Source organism: Schistocerca americana, chromosome 11, assembly GCF_021461395.2.
Source record: "Schistocerca americana isolate TAMUIC-IGC-003095 chromosome 11, iqSchAmer2.1, whole genome shotgun sequence".
Lineage (NCBI taxonomy): Eukaryota > Metazoa > Arthropoda > Insecta > Orthoptera > Acrididae > Schistocerca > Schistocerca americana.
In genome coordinates, this window is record NC_060129.1 from 44,161,366 (window position 1) to 44,184,167 (window position 22,802).

At 42.5% G+C, this 22,802-nt stretch overlaps 1 protein-coding gene across 1 annotated transcript in view; it reads right to left on the minus strand.

Annotated features, from left to right (window-relative positions):
• The window catches only part of LOC124554144 (glycine--tRNA ligase), a 157,560-nt gene that overhangs the window by 55,176 nt on the left and 79,582 nt on the right, over positions 1-22,802 (minus strand). The window contains exons 9-10 of the mRNA XM_047128209.1: positions 12,809-12,935; positions 2,613-2,739 (exon numbers count right to left, since the gene is read on the minus strand). Of these exons, the coding sequence (XP_046984165.1) occupies positions 2,613-2,739; positions 12,809-12,935 (254 nt within the window). The remainder of the gene's footprint in view (positions 1-2,612; positions 2,740-12,808; positions 12,936-22,802) is intronic.

Below are 22,802 nucleotides of genomic sequence, written 5' to 3' on the forward strand. Positions count from 1 at the left end.
GTAGTAAAAGATATCCGCTATATTTCTTTTACGCGTTAAGTCATACAAATCTGAAAGCTGTAAATTGAAGTAAATACTTAGGGATTACAGTTACAAATAACCTAAATTGGAACGATCACATAGATAATATTGTCGGTAGAGCAAATCGAAGATAGCAATTCATTGGCAGAACACTTAGAAGGCGCAACAGGTCTACTAAAGAGACTGCTTACACCACGCTTGTCAACCCTATTCTGGAGTATTGCTGTGTGGTGTGGAATCCGCACCGGGTGGGACTGACTGATGACATCAAAAAAGTTCAAAGAAGGGCAGCTCGTTTTGTATTATCGCGAAATAGGGCGGACGGTGCCACAGACACGATACGTGAACTGGGGTGGCAACCATTAAAACAAAGGCATTTTTCGTTGCGCGCGATCTTCTCATGAAATATCGATTGCCAGTTTTCTCCTCAGATTGCAGAAACATTCTGTTGGCACCCACCTACATAGTGAGAAATGATCATCACGATAAAATGAGATAAATTAGAGCTTGCACAGAAAAATTTAAGTGCTCGCTTCTCCTGCGCACTGTTTGAGAATGGAATGGTAGAGAGAGAGCTCGAAGGTGGTTCATTGAACCCTTTGCTGGGCACTTTATTGTGAATAGCAGAGTAATCACGTAGATGTAGATGCTTTCATATAACAGGGATTTTCCTTAGGCTAGAAAACCACATTCTTTCTGGGCGAACTGCAACGTATCATGTATTTGTCAGAGAGTAATACTGTCAAGCCAGATACGGCATTCGGAAACTGTGCCAAGAAAGCACAGCAGGCTGCAGCTTGCTGGTCTGTTTTGTTGTGAGATAATTAATTTACAAACATCGGTATAGATCTTTTAAATTTCAAATCATTTTTCTTTTAAGTGGTCATGGATTCCTGACAGTGCTACTTTTCAGTTCAGTTGCTTTTCTGCCAATGTATTTCACTGGAGACTACTTAGCAAATTGAATATATATTCGCTCTCACATTCTCTTATATTCACTACACAGCCTGCCTAATACTACCTGAAACAGAAAGCAAGCCTTGACCAACCGTGTAGGGTCATTTTATGAGCCGGGGCCTCGCCAAAGTGACAACTAAGGACATTTGTTATTTCTGTTGCTGTTCACCCTGTCTGTGCATTTCTGTGCACCCACAAACATCACATTGTTAATCACTACTGAGTCCAGTGTCATCAGTAGTGGCTTTGCAACAGAAACATGCAATACTGACACCAATGTTTTTCATCAGTTTCAGAGCAAGAATACCAACCCTGCTTTTACACTTTACAAGGGACTTTTTCTAAAGTTGTCAGGAGCTTGATTATTATCTAATAAAGTTTATCTGAATTTTGTGCTACATTTAGTCACTAATGTAACTTCAACTGGTAACTGTCTGGGAAGTACGGATGTTTGAAAAAATTTCTACTGTCATAACTGATATTTTTGGAAAGCTCGGAATTGTGCCAATTCTTATTTAAATAATGAAACACTACAACAGTTATGTATTCTTTCACGTTCAGTACGACATGTTTTGAGAATTAATTCTCATTCTCAGGGGCAAATATTTACGCGAGTATTTTGTTTGAAGTTTACACGTGTGTCATTCTGCCTCTTTTGTAGTGCACCATAGTCATCTTTTTGAGGTCGTAAGGTACAGTGCCTCCTCCATTATACACAAAATCACACACATGCAAATCATCACACTCATTGTTTGTGGGCGAAACGCTTACATAAAAATACCTGAACTTGAGAATAAATTCTCAAAACACGCCTCATTAAGCACGAAAAACCGTGTAAATAGTGCAGTGTTTCATTATGTAAACCAAAAACATTTGAGCAACATGGAAAGAGCAAAGGTGACAACTGGCACTACAAGTGGCCACACAGCGAAACACGCAAAATGTGTGTTCGAGTAACACAAACGTGTCACGACAATCACGAATCTGTGCACACACAGCAGAGACAGTTCGAAAACAGTCGCGAGCTGTCACAATACCTCCGTTCGAACGAATCCGGTTACCCCTATCTGCCACTGCGTCGAGCTGAGCTCGGCAGAGGCAGAAGACAGAGCACAAATTTTACGGATTCAGATTTGCAGAGTAGAGTGCCCTCGTGTCAAAAAATTTAGTCACATAACGTTCATAAACACTACTCGAAGGGCAACACTGTGCCGACGTCATTTCTTTTCTCAGTTTACTTAAGTTTTTCCTCTACTGATACTGTTTCATTACTGTGTAAACTGCAAGGAAATTACGTTACCACAAACATTGTGGACATAGAAAATTTGCAGAGTGATAAAAAAATGTCTCAGATTGTGAGAAAACATTAATTTCGGGAAATTAAAAACAGGATTGTACTGTAAATTATTCCCTCACTCGTACGAAGAGGGATACCGAATCTTCAGAGACACCCCGCAGGTGTCGCCACACGTATACGAAAGTTTTTGTTATTTAGGACAGTAAATGGAAAACCTTAACGAGTTATACTGAAGAACTGCAGGCAAAATAGGAGCTTACACTGAAAGGCACTGGACAGCCTACGGGTGAGCTACAGTTTTGAGACAGGACACACAGGGACGTCGACTGCCACTCACCCTTTGCTCTCGAGTTCCTCTCCCAGCCGATTGACACTCTCGGAGTCCATAGCTGCCAGCAGGTCGTTCACCACCTTCGCTTCCTTCTTGAAGGCCTTGCCAATGGCCCCCTTGTTGGGTACAGGCTCTGTGAACAGGAACCAAAAATTCAGTGCAGGCCCGTCACAGAAGAATTACGAGTGGACTTCAAAACCTGAGCTATAAATTATTGTGGCAGGGCAAGTAACTTTCATTGAATGCTGTACTACTCTTCAAAGTACAACACACACACACACACACACACACACACACACACACACACACACACACAGTCATATGACAACCACACACATCAAAAAAAGTTTTGCATCACCTCGGTTCTGAGAGTTCATGAACCTCTACTGAAAATTTGAAGAGAGATCATCATAAACATCATTTCCACTCTTTGTACTGCTCATGAAAGCCACACATTGCATGTTTTACCACCATACAGCGAGTCAGAGATGGTGGTCCAAATTGCTGTACACAACGGTACCTCTATACCCAGTAGCATGTCCTATCGCATTGATACATGCCTGTATTCATCATGGCATACTATCTACAAGTCCATCCAGGCACTGTCGGTCCAGATTGTCCTAACTCCTCGACAGTGATTTGGCACAGACCTCTCAGACTAGTTGGTGGGTCACGTCATCCATAAACAGCCTTTTTCATTCTATCCCAGGTATGTTTGATAGAGTTTGTGTCTGGAGAACACGCTGGCCACTCCAGTTGAGTGACGTCGTTATCCTGCAGGAAGTAAGTCACAAGATGTGCACGATGGGAGCACGAATTGTTGTCCACGAAGACGAATGCGTCACCAATATGCTGCTGATATGGCTGCACTATCAGTCAGAGGGTGGCATTCGTGTATCGTACAGCCATTACGGTGCCTTCCGTGACCACCGGCGGCACACGCCACTGCAAAAGAGCAGGAAACCTCCACCTAACTGCACTCACTGGACAGTGTGTCTAAGGCGTTCAGCCTGCCCAGGTTGCCTCCACACAAGTTTCCACTTTCAGGTTGTAGGCATATGCGACACTCGTCAGTGAAGAACATGTAATGCCAATCCCGAGCGGTCTTTCCGACACGTTGTCGGGCCAATCTGTACAGTGCTGCACGGTGTCACAGTTGCAAAGACGGACCTCGCCACGGACATCGGGAGTTAAGTTGTGCATCGTGCAGCCTATTGGGCACAGTTTGAGTCGTAACACAAAGCCCTGTGGCTGCACAAAAAGCATTATTCGACACGGTCGGCACTGCTGTCAGAGTTCCTCCGAGCCATAATCCGTAGGTAGTGGAAATCCACTGCAGTATCAGCCGTCGGGTGGCCCGAGCAACGCATGTTGTCGACAGTTCCTGTCTCTCTGAATCTCCTCCGTGTCCAAACGACGTCACTTTTGTTCACTCCGAGACACCTGGACACTTCCCTTGTCAAGAGCCCTTCCTGGCATAAAGTAAAAATGTAGACGGGATGGAACGACTGTACTGACTGTGTATACACAGTGGAAGTACAGACAATATGAGCCGTGTACCTCCTTTCTGGTGGAATGACTGGAACTGACTGGCTGTTGGACCCCTCTGTCTAATGGCTGCTGCTTGTGCACAGTTGTTTACAATTTTGGGTGGGTTTAGTGACATCTCTGAGCAGTCAAAGGGACTGTGTCTGTGATGCAATACCCACAGTCAACATCTATATTCAGGAGTTCTGGGAACCGGGATGATGCAAAAACTTTTTTGACGTGTGTATTTTTCGACAAAGTCAACAAGTCAACTGTAAATAAGAGTCCGAATGTTCTACCGACAACACAAATCCACTTCTCCGTCACGGAACTGTCGGAGAACGGCTGTGAGAACGTCCTCGCCGTCAGAAAGTCTGCGAGTGCTGCAAAACGGTCCCTTCTATTTCCGAACACAGTTATCCGTGATCGACGTCTGGCCTCCCTCCACCCACGCCTCCGAGGCCTCAGTCACCCTGTCGGCATTGTTTCACCATGGGCGGACGCGACATTTTGAACAGTTTATATGCTGACACAGAGTGTCGGTGAATCCGTACGCAATTTAGTTGCTCTGCCCAGAAGAATCGTGCCACCCCAGATTCTAAGACGGTGGCGTACGTTTCCAGTTGCCGTGCCTTTCCACTCGCACACTGTGAAGCACCTGCAACTGAACTGTCTCTGCAGGAAACCCAGAGCACGTACTCTCCTCTGACGAGCACCGCTCTCACTGCACACCAGCCTCAATGTAGGACGTCACTTTTTGCAGTTTTATATTTTGTCACAAATCCTGTCACAAATTGTAGCCGAATTACTGACCGACCGTGAAAAGTTCACAGTCTAACTGTGAACAGTAGTGTCTCCGCAGGGTCGCAACTGCTCGATTTGGAGGTCTATTTCGTCCTGCAATTGGCCTACAGAAAAGTTGCAGCCACTACCGAGGAAACACTGTGTGTAAGTGGAGGCCCCGTGGACAATTTGTGTGACCTTCATTTATGGAGGTCGGGAAGAAAGGATACGTGTCGCCGTCGACTGAATTTGTTAACTGACAACCTACAGGCACGAGAAAATGGCAATTGCGTGCCAAAAGCTGTACTGCACTCTAGTAAAATGTTTAAAAAAATAAAATGACAACTCTGTGTATGGAGAAATCCTACATCCGCATACTCGATCATTATAATTAAAGTAACAGCATTTCGAGTGCTGCAGGGTGGGATGTATACATTGCAGAATGCCGAAACATCTTAGGTGCATTCATTAATCGGTGCAGTCGTGGAGTATGCGGGAGAAAAAAAATAGTTCCACCTTCTGATACCGGGTGAAATATGGCACTGTAAGCAGTCCGAATGTGGTGTGGGTGCAAAGAAAGGGGAGGAACGTTCAAACACATGACGGCACGTGTTCGTACGCTCTCCCGACTCGGCAGCACACGGCATCTGTAACACTGCACTGTCTACTGTTGCTCGCAGCGTTTCTGGTGTAATCGGAGCAATATGCTATTTTTTAGGTCAGGAAAAGTCCGGATACACCCCTGATTGACAACTTTCACATATTCCACAACTAGTAGTCAGAGGATCTGGAAGGCTACACATATTGAAATTGCCTAGAGAAGATGCAGTCATTGGCGAATGTTTCTCGAAGCAAACCTTTCTGCTGGCAACTGACGTGGGGCCGTCCCATCTCCCATAAAAATAGTGGTGTGACACAGTTGTGTTCTCATACAGCTGGAATCGTGTGTTACACGAGGAGATCCTCATAACGTCCAGATGTCACTGTACATCTGACGTGCTCTCGAGGTGTCATCTCCTCAAGGAAAACCCGACTGAGAATGAACGAGCTTGTGAAGCCACACTGCACAGTCAGTGGATGTTCCTGCACAACATGTGGCAGAGCTGAGTCCCACATGTGACAGTTCTGTGCATTCAGGCACCGTGCAAAAGAGCATTCCCCAGCCACACGTCATCCATTTCCGTGTGTGTCAAAAAACACGGCACTGTAGCCATCTCGACGCTCGGTGGACATTCTGAATATTAACAGGATACCTGTGCCAAATACACCGCAATGTTTTTGAACTGTCGACCAGGGGAGAGAGCATTCCCCTGATGCAGCTCAGGCACTGGCTGCAGAATTTGAGGCACGTGCCGTACGGTTGGCTACGACAGCAGCAGCTCCGTCGACAACTGCCGCGAGAACGGGGCTACCTCCCTCTCCCTGCTGAACCATTTAATTCGCCTGCTTCTCCAAAGTTTTCGATACTATTCTTTGGTCCATTCATTGACGCAGGTCTTCTTTACAGCTCTTTCTGTCACCAACATTACTCCGATGCAGTGCAGTGCACGGTGTTTCTACTCGACAGCCACTGCATTTCGCATGGAAAACTTCAGCCTTCTTAAAACTTTATACCAGCAGTCAATTTACAAAAACATTCGACACACAGTGCCGAGCAACAAACAGCAAACTACCATCAAAATAAGAAACATTTCATATTCTGACTGCTTACAGTACTATATTTTCACCTGTCGGCAGAAAGCATACTCCAGAAGCAAACTGATTGATGAACACGCATATGACATTTCAGCATCCTGCAATGTATACAGCCCAGACTGCAGCAGCCGGAACACCGTCGGTTTAATAATAATTGACCAGTATCTGGAGCTAAATCTAAATTGACAAACCTAATCTGTGACACCTCTACAGACACAATCTCATTGCTAAAATTTAAATATGCAGTACCTCAAGCATTCTAAGCTAATGCAATGTGGTGACTTGACTCCTTATCAGCTCCATCTTGAGCTATTCTACGGGGCCTCCCCAAATGAGTACAACAAACCGAGAGCTTTTATCAACACAAGAAACATTCATACACTTCTTGGGAATGTTGTTTAAATTCTGCACCACACTGGCTCACACGTCGGTTATGTCATCAACGCATTAACCTTCCTTGGTGAATGTCTGCACTTTGTCGTTTTCTGATAGCTTCTTCGATAACACTAAGTCTCATCACCTGTGAAGATTTTTTCCAGAATAGACTTGTCTGCGTTTTTCATTTCTATTGAATTGCGGGCATGATTTTTGTTCGGGAGCCGAAATGTGCTGGAGAAACTTTGCACACACTTTTCTCCTCTTCAAAACATTCTGGAGAATGGCTTAAACACTCGATTTAGAGCTATTGGTCTGTTGCAGTTTGTGATGCGACAACACTAGCACAATACGGCCCCCAGTTCACTACTTAATACTGCCTCCTCACAACTGACTGTTCAAATGCACAACTGTTGCTTACAGTTGTAATTTCAAGCTGCTAACATAGTTATCACATTTATATTACTTATATGCCAGAAACAAAGTCAGTGTTTAAAATTTTTGGATGGATAGTGTAGATGTCTATGAGTGCTTAGTACTGAATTGCGAGCTTGAAACATTACATGTAAGAGAAGGACAAATTATAAGGATAATACTTGTGCCTTTAACAACAACAGAATTTTGGTAATTAGGAAGTAATAATGAAATTTATCAAGAGAGATTAGAAACAATAAGAAAAAAAGAATTTATTCTTCATTTGGCTATTTACGGACTGGATGACAGTGAAGTAAAAGGATCTTCAAATGTCTTTTAGGAGGAAAACGTCAGCGAAGGCTCGGAAAGGAACAACAAATAAAAAGAATGAGTAATGGAAAGAGAAATATTTATGAGGTCAGTTTTAAAAAAGGAATGTTTCCAATGAATAGAGGAAAAGAAAACAGGCACAAAGTAGTCTGAAGAAAGGAAATAGAAGCAATGAAGGAATATTGCAAGAAAAGGAAGGAATACCACAAGATGAAGAATTGAAATTCGAGCATTGTATTTTGAAGGACCTATTGCAGATAGGAGAATCGACAACTTTCTTTGTAACATTTCTGTAAAGAAAATATTCGAATTTTTCTGCCTGTCAAAATAAATGAATCATGAGTGTATTGCATTAGGGTCAATCAATTCGAAGCTATGCATTTTTATTTACAGCAAATAATGCAAGCCAAAACTGAAAGTTAAGTAAGCTGCTTGAAAAATGCAAAAAACAAGGTTTGCAAAAAGTTATCAAAATAGTAACAAGTAATAGTCTCACTTCACAAAACTGTTCTATTCAACTGAATGTGCGGGTGAAGAAACAAGGAACTAATTTAGCAGGTACTTGGAGTGGATCATGCCAGTGACAAATTAATGTATTTTATTACATTTCCCAACACATCACATCAACAGAATCCAGTATGTTCAACGTCATCTGAACTTTTGATAGTAGTATTTACATCTTGATATGAATGCTGTATTACAACAGATTTTCTTATTATGCAGCTGTCTTTGGTGGCCAAGTTATGTAGGGTATAAAATACACTCCTGGAAATTGAAATAAGAACACCGTGAATTCATTGTCCCAGGAAGGGGAAACTTTATTGACACTTTCCTGGGGTCAGATACATCACATGATCACACTGACAGAATCACAGGCACATAGGCACAGGCAACAGAGCATGCACAATGTCGGCACTAGTACAGTGTATATCCACCTTTCGCAGCAATGCAGGCTGCTATTCTCCCATGGAGACGATCGTAGAGATGCTGGATGTAGTCCTGTGGAACAGCTTGCCATGCCATTTCCACCTGGCGCCTCAGTTGGACTAGCGTTCGTGCTGGACGTGCAGACCGCGTGAGACGATGCTTCATCCAATCCCAAACATGCTCAATGGGGGACAGATCCGGAGATCTTGCTGGCCAGGGTAGTTGACTTACACTTTCTAGAGCACGTTGGGTGGCACGGGATACATGTGGACGTGCATTGTCCTGTTGGAACAGCAAGTTCCCTTGCCGGTCTAGGAATGGTAGAACGATGGGTTCGATGACGGTTTGGATGTACCGTGCACTATTCAGTGTCCCCTCGACGATCACAAGTGGTGTACGGCCAGTGTAGGAGATCGCTCCCCACACCATGATGCCGGGTGTTGGCCCTGTGTGCCTCGGTCGTATGCAGTCCTGATTGTGGCGCTCACCTGCACGGCGCCAAACACGCATACGATAATCATTGGCACCAAGGCAGAAGCGACTCTCATCGCTGAAGACAACACGTCTCCATTCGTCCCTCCATTCACGCCTGTCGCGACACCACTGGAGGCGGGCTGCACGATGTTGGGGCGTGAGCGGAAGACGGCCTAACGGTGTGCGGGACCGTAGCCCAGCTTCATGGAGACGGTTGCGAATGGTCCACGCCGATACCCCAGGAGCAACAGTGTCCCTAATTTGCTGGGAAGTGGCGGTGCGGTCCCCTACGGTACTGCGTAGGATCCTACGGTCTTGGCGTGCATCCGTGCGTCGCTGCGGTCCGGTCCCAGGTCGACGGGCACGTGCACCTTCCGCCGACCACTGGCGACAACATCGATGTACTGTGGAGACTTCACGCCCCACGTGTTGAGCAATTCGGCGGTACGTCCACCTGGCCTCCCGCATGCCCACTATACGCCCTCGCTCAAAGTCCGTCAACTGCACATACGGTTCACGTCCACGCTGTCGCGGCATGCTACCAGTGTTAAAGACTGCGATGGAGCTCCGTATGCCACGGCAAACTGGCTGACACTGACGGCGGCGGTGCACAAATGCTGCGCAGCTAGCGGCATTCGACGGCCAACACCGCAGTTCCTGGTGTGTCCGCTGTGCCGTGCGTGTGATCATTGCTTGTACAGCCCTCTCGCAGTGTCCGGAGCAAGTATGGTGGGTCTGACACACCGGTGTCAATGTGTTCTTTTTTCCATTTCCAGGAGTGTATATTTTATAAAAACATATTCAATAAAATGTATTTAAGGTTTTTTTTACCAATTATAATTAGTAAATAACTACCAAATAATTATTTTGGTTCTGTTTCAAGGTGAACAGGCTAGTATTGAACAAACACAGCTTCATATACTTTTTGGATGTGAACCATCACTGCACTTGTCAGAGCGGCACATTGAATTGATAGTGACCACAATAAGAACCCACCAATTTGTCCTCATTCACCATGATCATTATTTTGAACACTGTGGTCGTAAAATGAAGAAGTGGAAATTACTTGTACTAAATATCTCGTAACAGTGAGCTCCAAATCTTTTCACGCCTTGGAAGGTTGGTTGTATTTGATTTAACTGGGATATGAGACAGCAAAACATCTGTAACGTCTTTAATTCCTCACTTCTTAAAAAGGGAACAAATTACAACATATGAAGAATTCAATATCTTATTGCATAGTTTGGTTTGAGTAGTGTAAAAATGAAAATAGTGAAGTAACGATATTTTTACAAAGTCAGAAAACAAAAGAGTATATGTCTGAACTAGTTGCCTGCATTTTCTGGAAGTATCTGACAAAGATTCGAGTACTGCAATTTTTTTTTAAAACGAAAGAAGCTATATAGGCCCTACTATACTATGGAACATGAAAAATTAATTTGATAAATTTCTTAAGTCCGAAAACATCTCATGTGCCAAGTGTAAAGCGTATCACTGTTTAATGCTATACAAATTGTGTAAGTAACAACTTAAGACCAGCTATCATATGTCACAGTCTCTGGATCTTACTAAGAAATTCATCTCCTATTAGAACCTGCAATAAAAGAATAATATATATAAAATACGATGTCTGCATTCCCACAAACAGTCTCACACCCTGTAGGTTTATCACGGTAATGTATTGTGAAAGAAAGCATCACAGTCAGGGGAACACGATAACATGCACTCTTATTGATCACCGAGACGAGGCTGTTATACCACATGTATAACCTGACCCTGAATATAAAACTACATCCTTTTTTTCAAGAGGCTTCTTGAGAAATATTTATTTGTAACATTTTCTGACTAATCAAAATTACAAACTGTTTCACTGACATAAAATATCTGCCTAGAAAGTCTTGTCTAAATTTTCGTAAAACCAGAAAAACTAAAATAAATGAAAAGAAATAGTTTGCATTAATTTTCAGACCATTTTCTTTTCTATATTTTCCACTTACTAACATTGTCATCTGTGGTGTTACTATTTTTAATCATCATCATCATCATCATCATCTTGATGGCATAGCTGTGAAATTTGTATCTTCATTGTCACATTTCTTCTGAATATGTTGCAATTTCTGATTTTGTAGTTATTGTGGGAGCTGAGTGCAAAGCTGTTTTTTATCCAAATAAATCTTTTATTTCTCTTGTGTACTGACCTGAGAATGTTACAATGTCACTTGCTTCCAAACATATTGTCTGCCCACCACTCTCTCACTGGCTGTTGAGAAGTAGCAGCTAGCACAGCCCCTTTCACTCCTGTTATATCTTACAGTGAGCATCAACAACGTTGCAGCACAAAACATAGGTACGCCACTGGTGACTATGTAGACTTCTACCATCTCCTGCAGCAACGAATACTATCATATTATCAAATTCCAAAGACAATTCAATTCCACCTATGTACAGATTCAGGCAAACTCCAGTTTAAATGTGGTAGACATTCTTAAGAAGCCAAAGCATGCAGTTTATATTCCCACGGTTGGCAATAGGACATAATTTGCAACCCATTCGCTACTCCACTCCCCGTATTCATTTAGTTCTCGGCCATGCCGCTATCACTGTTACCTCTCCTACACTTCTGCAGTGCTGTTCTTGAGCAGACTGCAATATCTTCTAAGGTGCAAGTCATATGTAACAACAGCAACTAATACATAAATAAAATATCACAATTACAATTCAGTCCAATCCTCAAATTTTCACTCGTCCCACAATCTAGTGACATCCGTCGGTACTATTTCCACAGCGGGTCTTGGCACTGTAATTTTTTCTCATAATTATAGTCAGTTTAATACGAATGATTTCATTTGTTAGACATTTCATTTTGGATTAATTTTTCTTCTTGTTTCACCTAAATGACACCATCACATTCTAAACCTCATTAAAAGGTTTTTACTGCATATTCTAGAACATAAACAGTGATTGAATTTCTCATTTGCAACCCACTTAGTAAATCATTACCGTCTCTCACAATCAAATAAAACACTGATCTGGGTTGAGAATCAAATAACATTTTCTGAATGTTACCTCTAATACATGTATAGTAACCATACATGTATTAGAACTTTTACTGCAAATTTGTTCAAATACAACAACAGTCTGTAAAATGACAGCATTAAATTCTACGTACTGCCGACTTTCACAAAAATTATCAAATTTTAAGCAGACCAATTGATAGGTTGTAGTGGCTATTTCACAGATTCTCCTGTATCCCTCGCAATAGCTTCACACCACTGCTCGAGCAACCTCAGTAGTGTACAGAGTGCTTCAGCATATCGGCAAATCTCGAACCTGTTCAAACACTAGTATCGTACAGCCTTTCTGAATTCTTCAAAATAAATCTGCACATGGCCCCAATAACCAAAGCTTAATCTTTAAATGTAAGACAATGTACTCTATTAAATCATGTAAGAATTTCAATCTCAGCAGCAATAGTTTAAACTGCAAATACAAGACGACCCTGTATTTTTTTATTGACAAATAATCAGGTTAAGTACGGTACCTGAAATGTTTAGCATTTGGGCCAACTTGAAAGGTTTACAGCAAGCCGGGAGCCACCCTTGTAAATGTGTCTCGCTGACACCAGTTGACACAGAACTAGGCAGCCACGAGGACGGCGACAGATTCCGAGCACCTACCTGCGACGTCCACTGTGACGGGCTGCGGCAGCTTCTTCTCGGCAACTAACCGCACTCCTGTCGCCTTCGAGTGCTGCGTCAGGTCGAAGGCGGAGCGATCTGCGCAGCCCACGCACTCGATCCAGCCCTGCCAGTAACATCTCGCATTAATCTCAAAATAGTTTCTTGTTTACATATTTATTTTCTCCTGTTATGTTTAAACAATACGTAAGCTTATTTTGGCTTTATTGCCTTCATCAGTACATCTGCAAAGAACGGCATTTATGTTGATAAATCAGGTTTCTGCCAGTATTATTATATACGGATAATAACCACAAAGTACACGTACAGTGTTCAGAACAGCCGCAGCTAGAAGGAAAGGCTACAGCCCTCGCTATTGATCAGTGCACACCGTGCACCGTGCACAGACACGGTGCGGATCGCAGAGGGAATGCCTAGTACAACATAGGCATAAATACCACACTTGTTCCACACCGGAATCAGTATCAGACAGCACCTGAAGAAGACTGCGAGTCACACAGTTGAAATATCGTGCAGGATAGCCGCGAATAACCGGCAGAAACCCGATTTATCAACATATCAACACCTCACTGGGAAAGCTTGAAGAATTAAAATGGCATTTATGTACAACCTACATAATTTATAAAAGTTTTTTGTACAGGACGCCAGCCAACCTTGAGTAAACTATTGCTGCTGTATGTAGTTGTTGCATGTAATAGATTTTTTCATTAACATTTTAAAGTTGTTCGATAATTTAATGTTGCACATATATTATAATACTTCTATTATTATTCTGACAGTCATAGAAATTCAAGTTTCACAGCTAGCTGTTTATTCGAAGATATTTAGCTGCTGTGGGTCGTGTTTAAGGTGGATCGGTTGTCGTTTGTTACTCTCACATGTTCTCCTATTCTGATGACAAAATTTCTTCCCATCTGTCCTATATAAAATTTTCTTAAGTTATTGCAGTCAATTTTGTAGATTCCAGGGTTTAATAATATTATAATACACGTGGCACATCAACCAATCAAACAACTTCAAAACTTTACTGAAAATAGTATTACATCCAACAACTACAGACTTCCCTATGGAATCTCACATGTGGCTGAGAGAGATCACCACCACACCTCATCCAAAGACGAGTGGCGCGTTACATCACAGGGTTATTTGGTAAGAGTGATAATGTTATGGAGATGTTTAGCAAACATCAACCAATCAAACAACTTCAAAACTTTACTGAAAAAAGTATTACATCCAACAACTACAGACAGCAGTAATAGTTCACTCGAAGTCGACATATGTCCACGTACAATGTCAGGGTGTGAAAACAACATCCAATGTAAAAGAAGTTTGTAAATTATATATTATGGAAATTATGTGATTGTTTGCAGATGTACTGATGAAGGCAATAAAGCTGAAATATGCTTATATACTAATATAAAATATCAAGCAGCATACTGTCTACAAATACTCTGCGTAACGTCGTACTGTGACATTATGTATGTTGCAGGTCCCACAATAAAGAAGCACATTAAGATTTAATGACAAATTATTTAAGGAAACAAACTGTACGTGATGAACAATTTGAACGATTTTAAGTGTTTGTCGACAGTGGATGTGTGAGTGGGCACCGGAGCTACAAGCAGCTCGAAGAGCAGGTGTTCCGGGCGATGACCGGTGGTGTTCCTACGGTCCCTTACTGTCCCGACTGCAGTACTGTGCCACTGCTGTGAAACTCTTTCCTATGTATTGACGAAGGTTTCTCGGGTCTCGCGACGTTTCGGGAAGTGTCATACTACCCTTCTTCTGGCAAAGTCACATATACTTCCCTATGGAATCTCACATGTGGCTGAGAGAGATCACCACCACACCTCATCCAAAGACGAGTGGCGCGTTACATCACAGGGTTATTTGGTAAGAGTGATAGTGTTATGGAGATGTTTAGCAAACTCGAGTGGCAGACTCTGCAAGAGAGGCACTCTGCATCGTGGTGTAGCTCGCTGTCCAGGTTTTGAGAGGGTGCATTTCTGGGTGAGGTATCGAATACATTGCTTCCCCCCTACTTACACCTCCTGAGGAGATCACGAATGTATAATTAGAGAGATTCGAGCACGCACGGAGGCTTTCCAGCAGTCGTTCTTCCCGCGAACCGTACGCAACTGGAACAGGAAAGGGAGGTAATGACAGTGGCACGTAAAGTGCCCTCCACCACACACCGTTGGGTGGCTTGCGGAGTATAAATGTAGATGCAGATGTAGATGTAGATGTAGACAACTCCCATTAACCGATCTGCCTGGGGAGATTTGTCAGTGGTGGCAAGTGAGTAAAAGAGATGTGTGTTTTTGTACACGAGATGCCCACTAATTTTGATTAACATTCAAATAAAATGTGACAAGCAAAAATTTAAAAAGCAATTATTCTCAGTGTTGACAACACCTGTTTAGAATTTTAAGACTGAATGGCACTGACCACTCAGTAAATTTCAGTCCCATACGTCAGTGTAAGCATACTGTCTATCACGTAGTCTTATCGTCTAACATTTCGAGTTTCGATCCCGTGCTGTCGAGTATAGCTGTTGTTGCGCTTTACAGCTTTTTTTACTGATTATGCACCGGCAATCTGTGTCAGAGTGAGTTTGTGTATGAGGAGTGTTAAAAAAATATTCCTTATTTTGCGGGGTGTTTGTGCGAACCAAAATGAGACAAAACTGTCTAGTAAACAGACTCTAAAAGGCATACCTTACGATCTACGAGCACTCTTTCACCTTATTTACTACGAAACAGCTCTTTCTTATTACTAATGACCTACACAATGTAGTAAACAAATGACGACACTTTCCTGTTTTACTGTCCACAGATACAGCACACACTTAATGTACGTTAGTGTTTTTGCTGTAAACTTTAGTCACAGTTCTGGGTAGGTGCAGCACGTATAATAGTTTGAACCGAACCAGTCTGTGCTTTGAAAAGTTTGTGAAATGTCTTTCCACTGCAGTTCTATCTTTGCACTTACCAGCATAACAGAAGCTTACTATTCTACACAGAAAATTGCAGACAGCACCTTCCGTTACAGTCTGGCAAATGGGCGCTACTGTCGAGCCTGTTTCCTGCACACTGAAAAATATCCACAATGCAGGGTACTGTCTGCACAATTATTGAGTCATTTGTTCCAGCACGTATCAGCCTCTGACTTATCAAAACACAAACAGGTTTCATTAGAATTTATTAATATGCTGCACTTATCCAGAAGTGTGAATAAGGTATATAGTAGCACCACTAACAGATGTTTACTGACTGCTGCATCTATTGACAATAACAGAAGAATGTACCCTTACTTCTCTACTGCATTCGGTAGATCACTGGTAACAGCAAAAAGCTTACAGAAGAAGAGAGACATTTCCCACTAGCAATGATGAACAACTGCCGACTGCTCTTAAGGCATGCATTTTAGAGCCTACATTTACTGAACATTTTTTTCTTGTTTTGGTACATACTACCACCTCCCAAAATGTGGAACACTTTAACGCTCAATGTCTTGTGCAGGTACAGATGGCTGCATTACTCTTATGTGAAAGTACGATTCTAATGTGCTTTTAATAATTTAGAAATCTGAAACTCATTTTAGAAAAAATATGCTAACAATATCTGGCGAGCACAAGTTTGCCCGATTATGGGAGAAATACACGTGTTATCATGACACACTGCCAGGCCAGCAATAGCATGGATATTTTCATAATGTAATCACACATATTGATGTACACTATTGGAAAAAAATTGTAACACAGAGGAGGAGTCGAGAAACAAAAACGAAAGTTGGCAGGCCGGTTTCAACACCTGACAGATGACACCTAAACAAATTTTGCACCAGTCGCATAAGGGTGGTCGTAGTAATGTCACTAAGAGGCTGCAAATCAAGTTTCTTTTAAATATATGATGTAACGACTGAGAGCAGGGTGAGACCCCCCCCCTACACACACACACACACACACACACACACATAACAGTGAAAGTGGCGGAGTATTATAGTTTAGTGTAAAATCCACTCCCTCTCTGGAAATGCAACACTTTGGTAGTGGCTGTGTCGTCGTCCGCAAGCATCTGAGGTAGCGAGGTACACAAGCTGACAGCATGCACTTGACAAGAATGTGTACTGCTGTCAGTAGACTACAGCACCTGCAGTGAGGCGGATCCTCCCGACACTGGGGGAACTCGTATGTGAGTCTCGCGTGGTTGACGTGTAGTCTGCACGAGAGAATGGAATCTTTCCGAGATGCCCGGAAGGATATACGCCACACCTCAGTGGTCCCTTTCATCGCTTTCAACTCGTTTTGAGTCGTACTAGCCAGCCATTCAAATTCCCAGAGCTTCAAAATATTTCGACGATGTTATAATCGGTACTCTGACATCGACTTTATCTCCCGTAGTTGCTTCTTTGGCTACACAGTCGGTGAGTTCGTTTCCCGGAATGCCCGTGTAATTTGGAGTCCGAATGAAGGCCACTGCCCTTCCAGAGCTGTAGAATTTACACGTCTCGACATTGGTGACCGAAGGATTTTTGGGACAGCTCGGGGATACAGATTTTATGCAACTCGTGGAATCGCTACCGATCGGAAAGTTCGTAGTGGCCGGGGATTTGATGTACCGTAAAGCCCGAGATATAGTGACCGACTCTGCAGTGTATACACTGCATGCTCCCGGCAAAGAGACCTAACGTTAGCGACAGCCCCGGACGGTGCACAAGTCCCGCCCAATCACCCCCCTCCACACCAATCCACATCCTAAGCTCCGAGCGCACGATCTGGCACGTGTTCCAACATCAAAATTGTTCGTATCACAGATATGCCAGTCATAACAAGGGAGAAAATCAGTAGTTAGTATGAAATACAGTTTTTCCGGTACCATTGTGAAAAGAATTAGAAATATGTTCATCGAATATGCGAGTTGAAAAATCATCAATAAGAATGAAAAGTAAGAATGGTATCCACACTGTCTTTTTATTTCATGAGCTTTCATCTGCACTGTATCAAAAAATTTGATATTTGTTAACTGCAGTGAGCGCAAATTTCCGTCACCTCGCATAGTGTAAGAAATTCTGTTGGGAAATATTAATCGGTAACATCGCCAAGGATGCTGTTCATTATCTCGATTGTCTAAGGTCAATGTTGTGCATAAACAAGGCAAAGTCGATGTCTCAGTTTGTTTCTGATTACCTCATTAAGACTAAAGAATATAAGAGTGGGATAATGTAGAAATGCGTAATGCGAGCAGTCAGATATTTATACAGTGACACTCTTCATTAACATTTGGCTGTGTAATGGATGAATTTTTACTTGTGAGCTCTTATGACTGCTTGCTTATAGCAGACACGAGATTACTTTGAGTTCTTCTTCAGTGTTTGAGAGCTTTAGAGCTGCCTATTGTTAAACATATGTACATAATTACGTCAGTGTCATTCCAACACATCTTATCATACTTTAATGTCTGTTAGATATCAGTTTTGACAGCAGTTGGCCACAACAGTCAAGATTAGGTACCTTGTGTATGATAACTTTATTGAGAGTGCATATCAATGTTTCATTTTGACAGTATTACACAAAATGCTAAGAAGTACTAACAGCACAACACTGCTAGTATGGACAACCGCGGTAAAACAAAAAACTACGTACAAAAACACGACAGCGACGAGGACTACCAAAGATCATATTGAATATAATAGAGGGAAACATTCCACGTAGAAAAAATATATCTAAAAACAAAGATGATGAGACTTACCAAACAAAAGCGCTGGCAGGTCGATAGACACACAAACAAACACAAACACACACACAAACAAACACAAACACACACACAAACAAACACAAACACACACACAAAATTCTAGCTTTCGCAACCAACGGCTGCTTCGTCAGGAAAGAGGGAAGGAGAGGGAAAGACGAAAGGATGTGGGTTTTAAGGGAGAGGATAAGGAGTCATTCCAATCCCGGGAGCGGAAAGACTTACATTAGGGGGAAAAAAAGGACGGGTATACACTCGCGCGCGCACACACACACATATCCATCCACACACATATATAGACACAGGCAGACATATGTAAAGGCAAAGTGGTTGGGCAGAGATGTCAGTCGAGGCGGAAGTACCGAGGCAGTTAAGATTTGTGTGGATGGATATGTGTGTGTGTGTGTGTGTGTGTGTGTGTGTGTGTGTGTGTGTGTGTGTGTGTGCGCGCGCGCGCGCGTGTATACCCGCCCTTTTTTCCCCCCTAAGGTAAGTCTTTCCGCTCCTGGGATTGGAATGACTCCTTACCCTCTCCCTTAAAACCCACTTCCTTTCATCTTTCCCTCTCCTTCCCTCTTTCCTGACGAAGCAGCCGTTGGTTGCAAAAGCTAGAATTTTGTGTGTATGTTTGTTTGTGTTTGTCTGTGTGTCTATTGACCTGCCAGCGCTTTTGTTTGGTAAGTCTCATCATCTTTGTTTTTAGATATAAAGATCATATTGATGCGCTCTTGGTTGGTGTGGCGGGGAGTAGGTGTGGAGGGGGGTAAATGGGCGGGGCTTGTGCAAATGTCCAGGGCCGTCGCTAATGTTTCCTGGCAAAGAGTGCTTCTCGTGTCCCCTCACACGTGCAAAATCGTAACCGACCCTGTTGTCGAGTTTCGATCCGTTCGTGTAGATGCGTACTCAGAGTTAGAATAATCGTGGACGATCGAACAAAACGAGTGTCGGAGGAGGGTAGGACTGGCACCCTTCTCGAGGCCTCTGAAGACGTCCGTCCATATCGCGGGACGGGTACAGACCACGAGGGGTGTCAAAAGGGACCTCTACGAACACAGACTAAAGTATTTGCCGACAGTGAGCAACACTATTTCGTCCGCTATGTGCAGGGCTATCTGTGCTGACAATATGTTACGATCTATGTCAGAAAGTGAGTGAGCCAGAAGACGTCAGGAGCTACAAACTGTCATTGTGGAAAGAAGAAAAACTGTGTGAAGTGGTACACAAAAATATTCCTAATGCTACTAAATACTTATATGACCACATCATTTATTGTTTATGAAGCCAATGAAAAGGCAAAGTAAGATGTACCTTTCATATTCTGTCTCAATGGCCTCTGAAACACCTGTAGTAACTTTTGAATACTGGTTCAATGTATACCACAGTGGAAGTTCAGTTTGGGTGATTGTGTGTATTTTAAGTGTAATAAAGGTTACAAATAGCAAAAAAAATTATTTATTTTGACAAGTAATTCCTGCCCTAGACCAACAAAAAATAACTGTTGCTATCCTGTAAAAGCCAGCCACACAAATTACCATCGGTACATCGAGCATCGGCACAGAAACTGCAATCCTGAAACTTTAACAACAGAGCTTCAGTGATGATCAATGTCCGGTCTCTGTAGTCTATTTGACAACAAGGAGCTAGAAAATGCCAAATAGACTACCTGACCAAAAGTATCTGGACAGCGCTACGTAATGCGGAGCTGACCCCGAGAGGCAGACACGCCAGTGTGAAAGGAGGTGGCGAATATTCTGTTGTCGGTAGAGAAGCAGTAACGGAAGAACGTGTCAGTCAGGAGAGTTCGACGACTCTGAATGATGGCTTGTCGTCCAACACCACACGAGCGACAACTCTTTTGGGGACGTTTTGACACTCTCGTACCGATGGACGTGGACCTCCAAGCACTGCAGAGAGTGATCGTAAAAAGTAACACGAAATTGGTGGAAGAAATCGCCTGCGAGTTCACAAGTGCTAATGGCAGTAAGGTCGACACGATTACTGCCGGCATCGAGTTACACGGAACGGGGTCTGACAGCCGAGCAGGTCCCCATAAGTTGCAAATTTCTGCATTCGACAATAGGCGACCCTCGAAGTGGGATAGACAGCGACAGTACCGGACAGTGGATGACAGGAAATGAGCGATTCGGCACGACGCTTCAGGCCGTATACTGTGGTAATCTGATGGGAGGGTTTGGATTTGCCAAATGCCTGGAGAATGTTACCCAACAGTGGAATACAGTACAGGGGTCTTTTTTTAGTTAGGTGGTCCCTTTAATGTGCTTAACAAACTCCTAAATTCAGAAGTACACAAACACATTTCACAGCATCGTGTATGTGTGCAGTGGAGGAGTCTAGACATAACTGTATGTATTGACAAGACAATGCACCCTGTCATAAAGCAGCATCTGTGAGGCAACGGTTTGTGGAGAATAACATTCCTGCAATGGACTGCCCTACACTGAATCCTACCCTGAAACCGACGGAACACCTTTCGGTTGAGATGAAGTCTTAACTTCACTGCAGACACAAGTGTCCCCTGTCACAACCCTCCCCAGGTTTGGCTCTTGAGGAAGAATGGGCTGCCAATCTTCCAGAGATGTCCAGATACCTCACTGACAATGGCCCTGAGTCGTCATAAAAGTGAAGGGTGGACACATCACGTATTAATTTCCACTAATAGGTGTCTCGATACTTTTCATCGGATAGTGTGCCTCTGGACTGGAGAAGCTATTGTTTCCATTAATATTGAAAAGCACAAAATTTTTTACAGTTTGTAGTGGGACACGAAATTGAAGCGTCACCCATGGGACCAGTGTCAGCCCAGTTTGCAGGTGAATATAAGTTTAATTTAGTGTTTTGTTTATGTATTTTGTAATATTTGTAATGCTTGTGAATTATCTAAAGTTTTGTATTTATTTTTATGTTTCATGTACAGAGAGGGTGGCGCAACGAACGGAGACAGCATCTTCACTGCCGGGACCAGAGAGAAAATTGCTGGCCACTATACGTCGCACGTCAACAGCCAAAGAGCAACAGAAGATCCTGAAATTGAGTTGTTGCGCCGTGGTTCTAAAAACAGAAAAAATAAGAATTTGTAATGTTTCTACAACAATAACGTCATAGAAAGTTTAATCATGTTGTAAATGTTCAGTCCTATCTTGTCAAGGCTCATGTTCATGTCTATATGTAGTATATATGAAGATAATAAACTAGTATATACTACAAAAGTTTAAATACGGGATCCGAGAATTTATTTATGAAGAATTATATTAAGGAAGAAGTATTATTGATTTATTTGACAAGATTATTAATTTTTGACAACGTTCATTGCGAGTTTGAGTCTTAAAAGTTTATTCAATGTGGTTTTAATATTTATTAAAGCAGATAACTTGCATTAATATAATTTCTGAGAAGAAACAAACGACATCTAAATTTAAAAAAAGTTTGTGCAAACCAATTGGACCGAGTGACATAATTCTGCGCATATGACTCAAATGATGATGTTTTAATTACAGTTTCGTTCAAGAACCATTCAGAGACAACTTTAAAAAGAATTGAAATAATTTTGAAGTGTTTTGTAACTGACGTAGGTGATTAAATCTGCACATTGTCATATGTCAACACAAAAAAAACATTTATACAAAACTTACGTCATTACACTACAAGTTGCAGTCTCCATTTTCAAATTAAAAATGTCAACAACACTGTAAAATTAACACTGAAAATACAGCTTTCACTCAACATAAACAAACATAATGTATTGAGCATATTACTTGGCAAAGGCAAACTGATTATCTGGCAAGGTGGCTATTCAAATTTGGAAAAAAAAATCCCCGAGAATTCCAAGTGTGGGGAGGAAGATAGTGTTGAGAAGCTCCTGGTAAATAAATGGTGATTGGGAGAGAGGAGGGGGGGGGGGGGGGGGGCAGCGCAGCATACCACAAGAAAGACTTCTCTCCCCTCTCAGCTGGGCTGTGTGTCAGCCATAAACGATAGTTTAACTGCAGTATTTGAATGTCGATAATTTATGTGGAATAATATTCCTATAATTAACACACTTTGAAATATTCAGCATGAGGGCACCTCAGAAAGTCTTTGGCCTTATTTTTTGGTAGCCAAAGTATGCTACATAGAGGTAATAACAAATACACATCCTGCTCTACATACCTTACACTATTTCTCCACACAGTCGCCACACCGGTTCACACATCTGTCCAGTC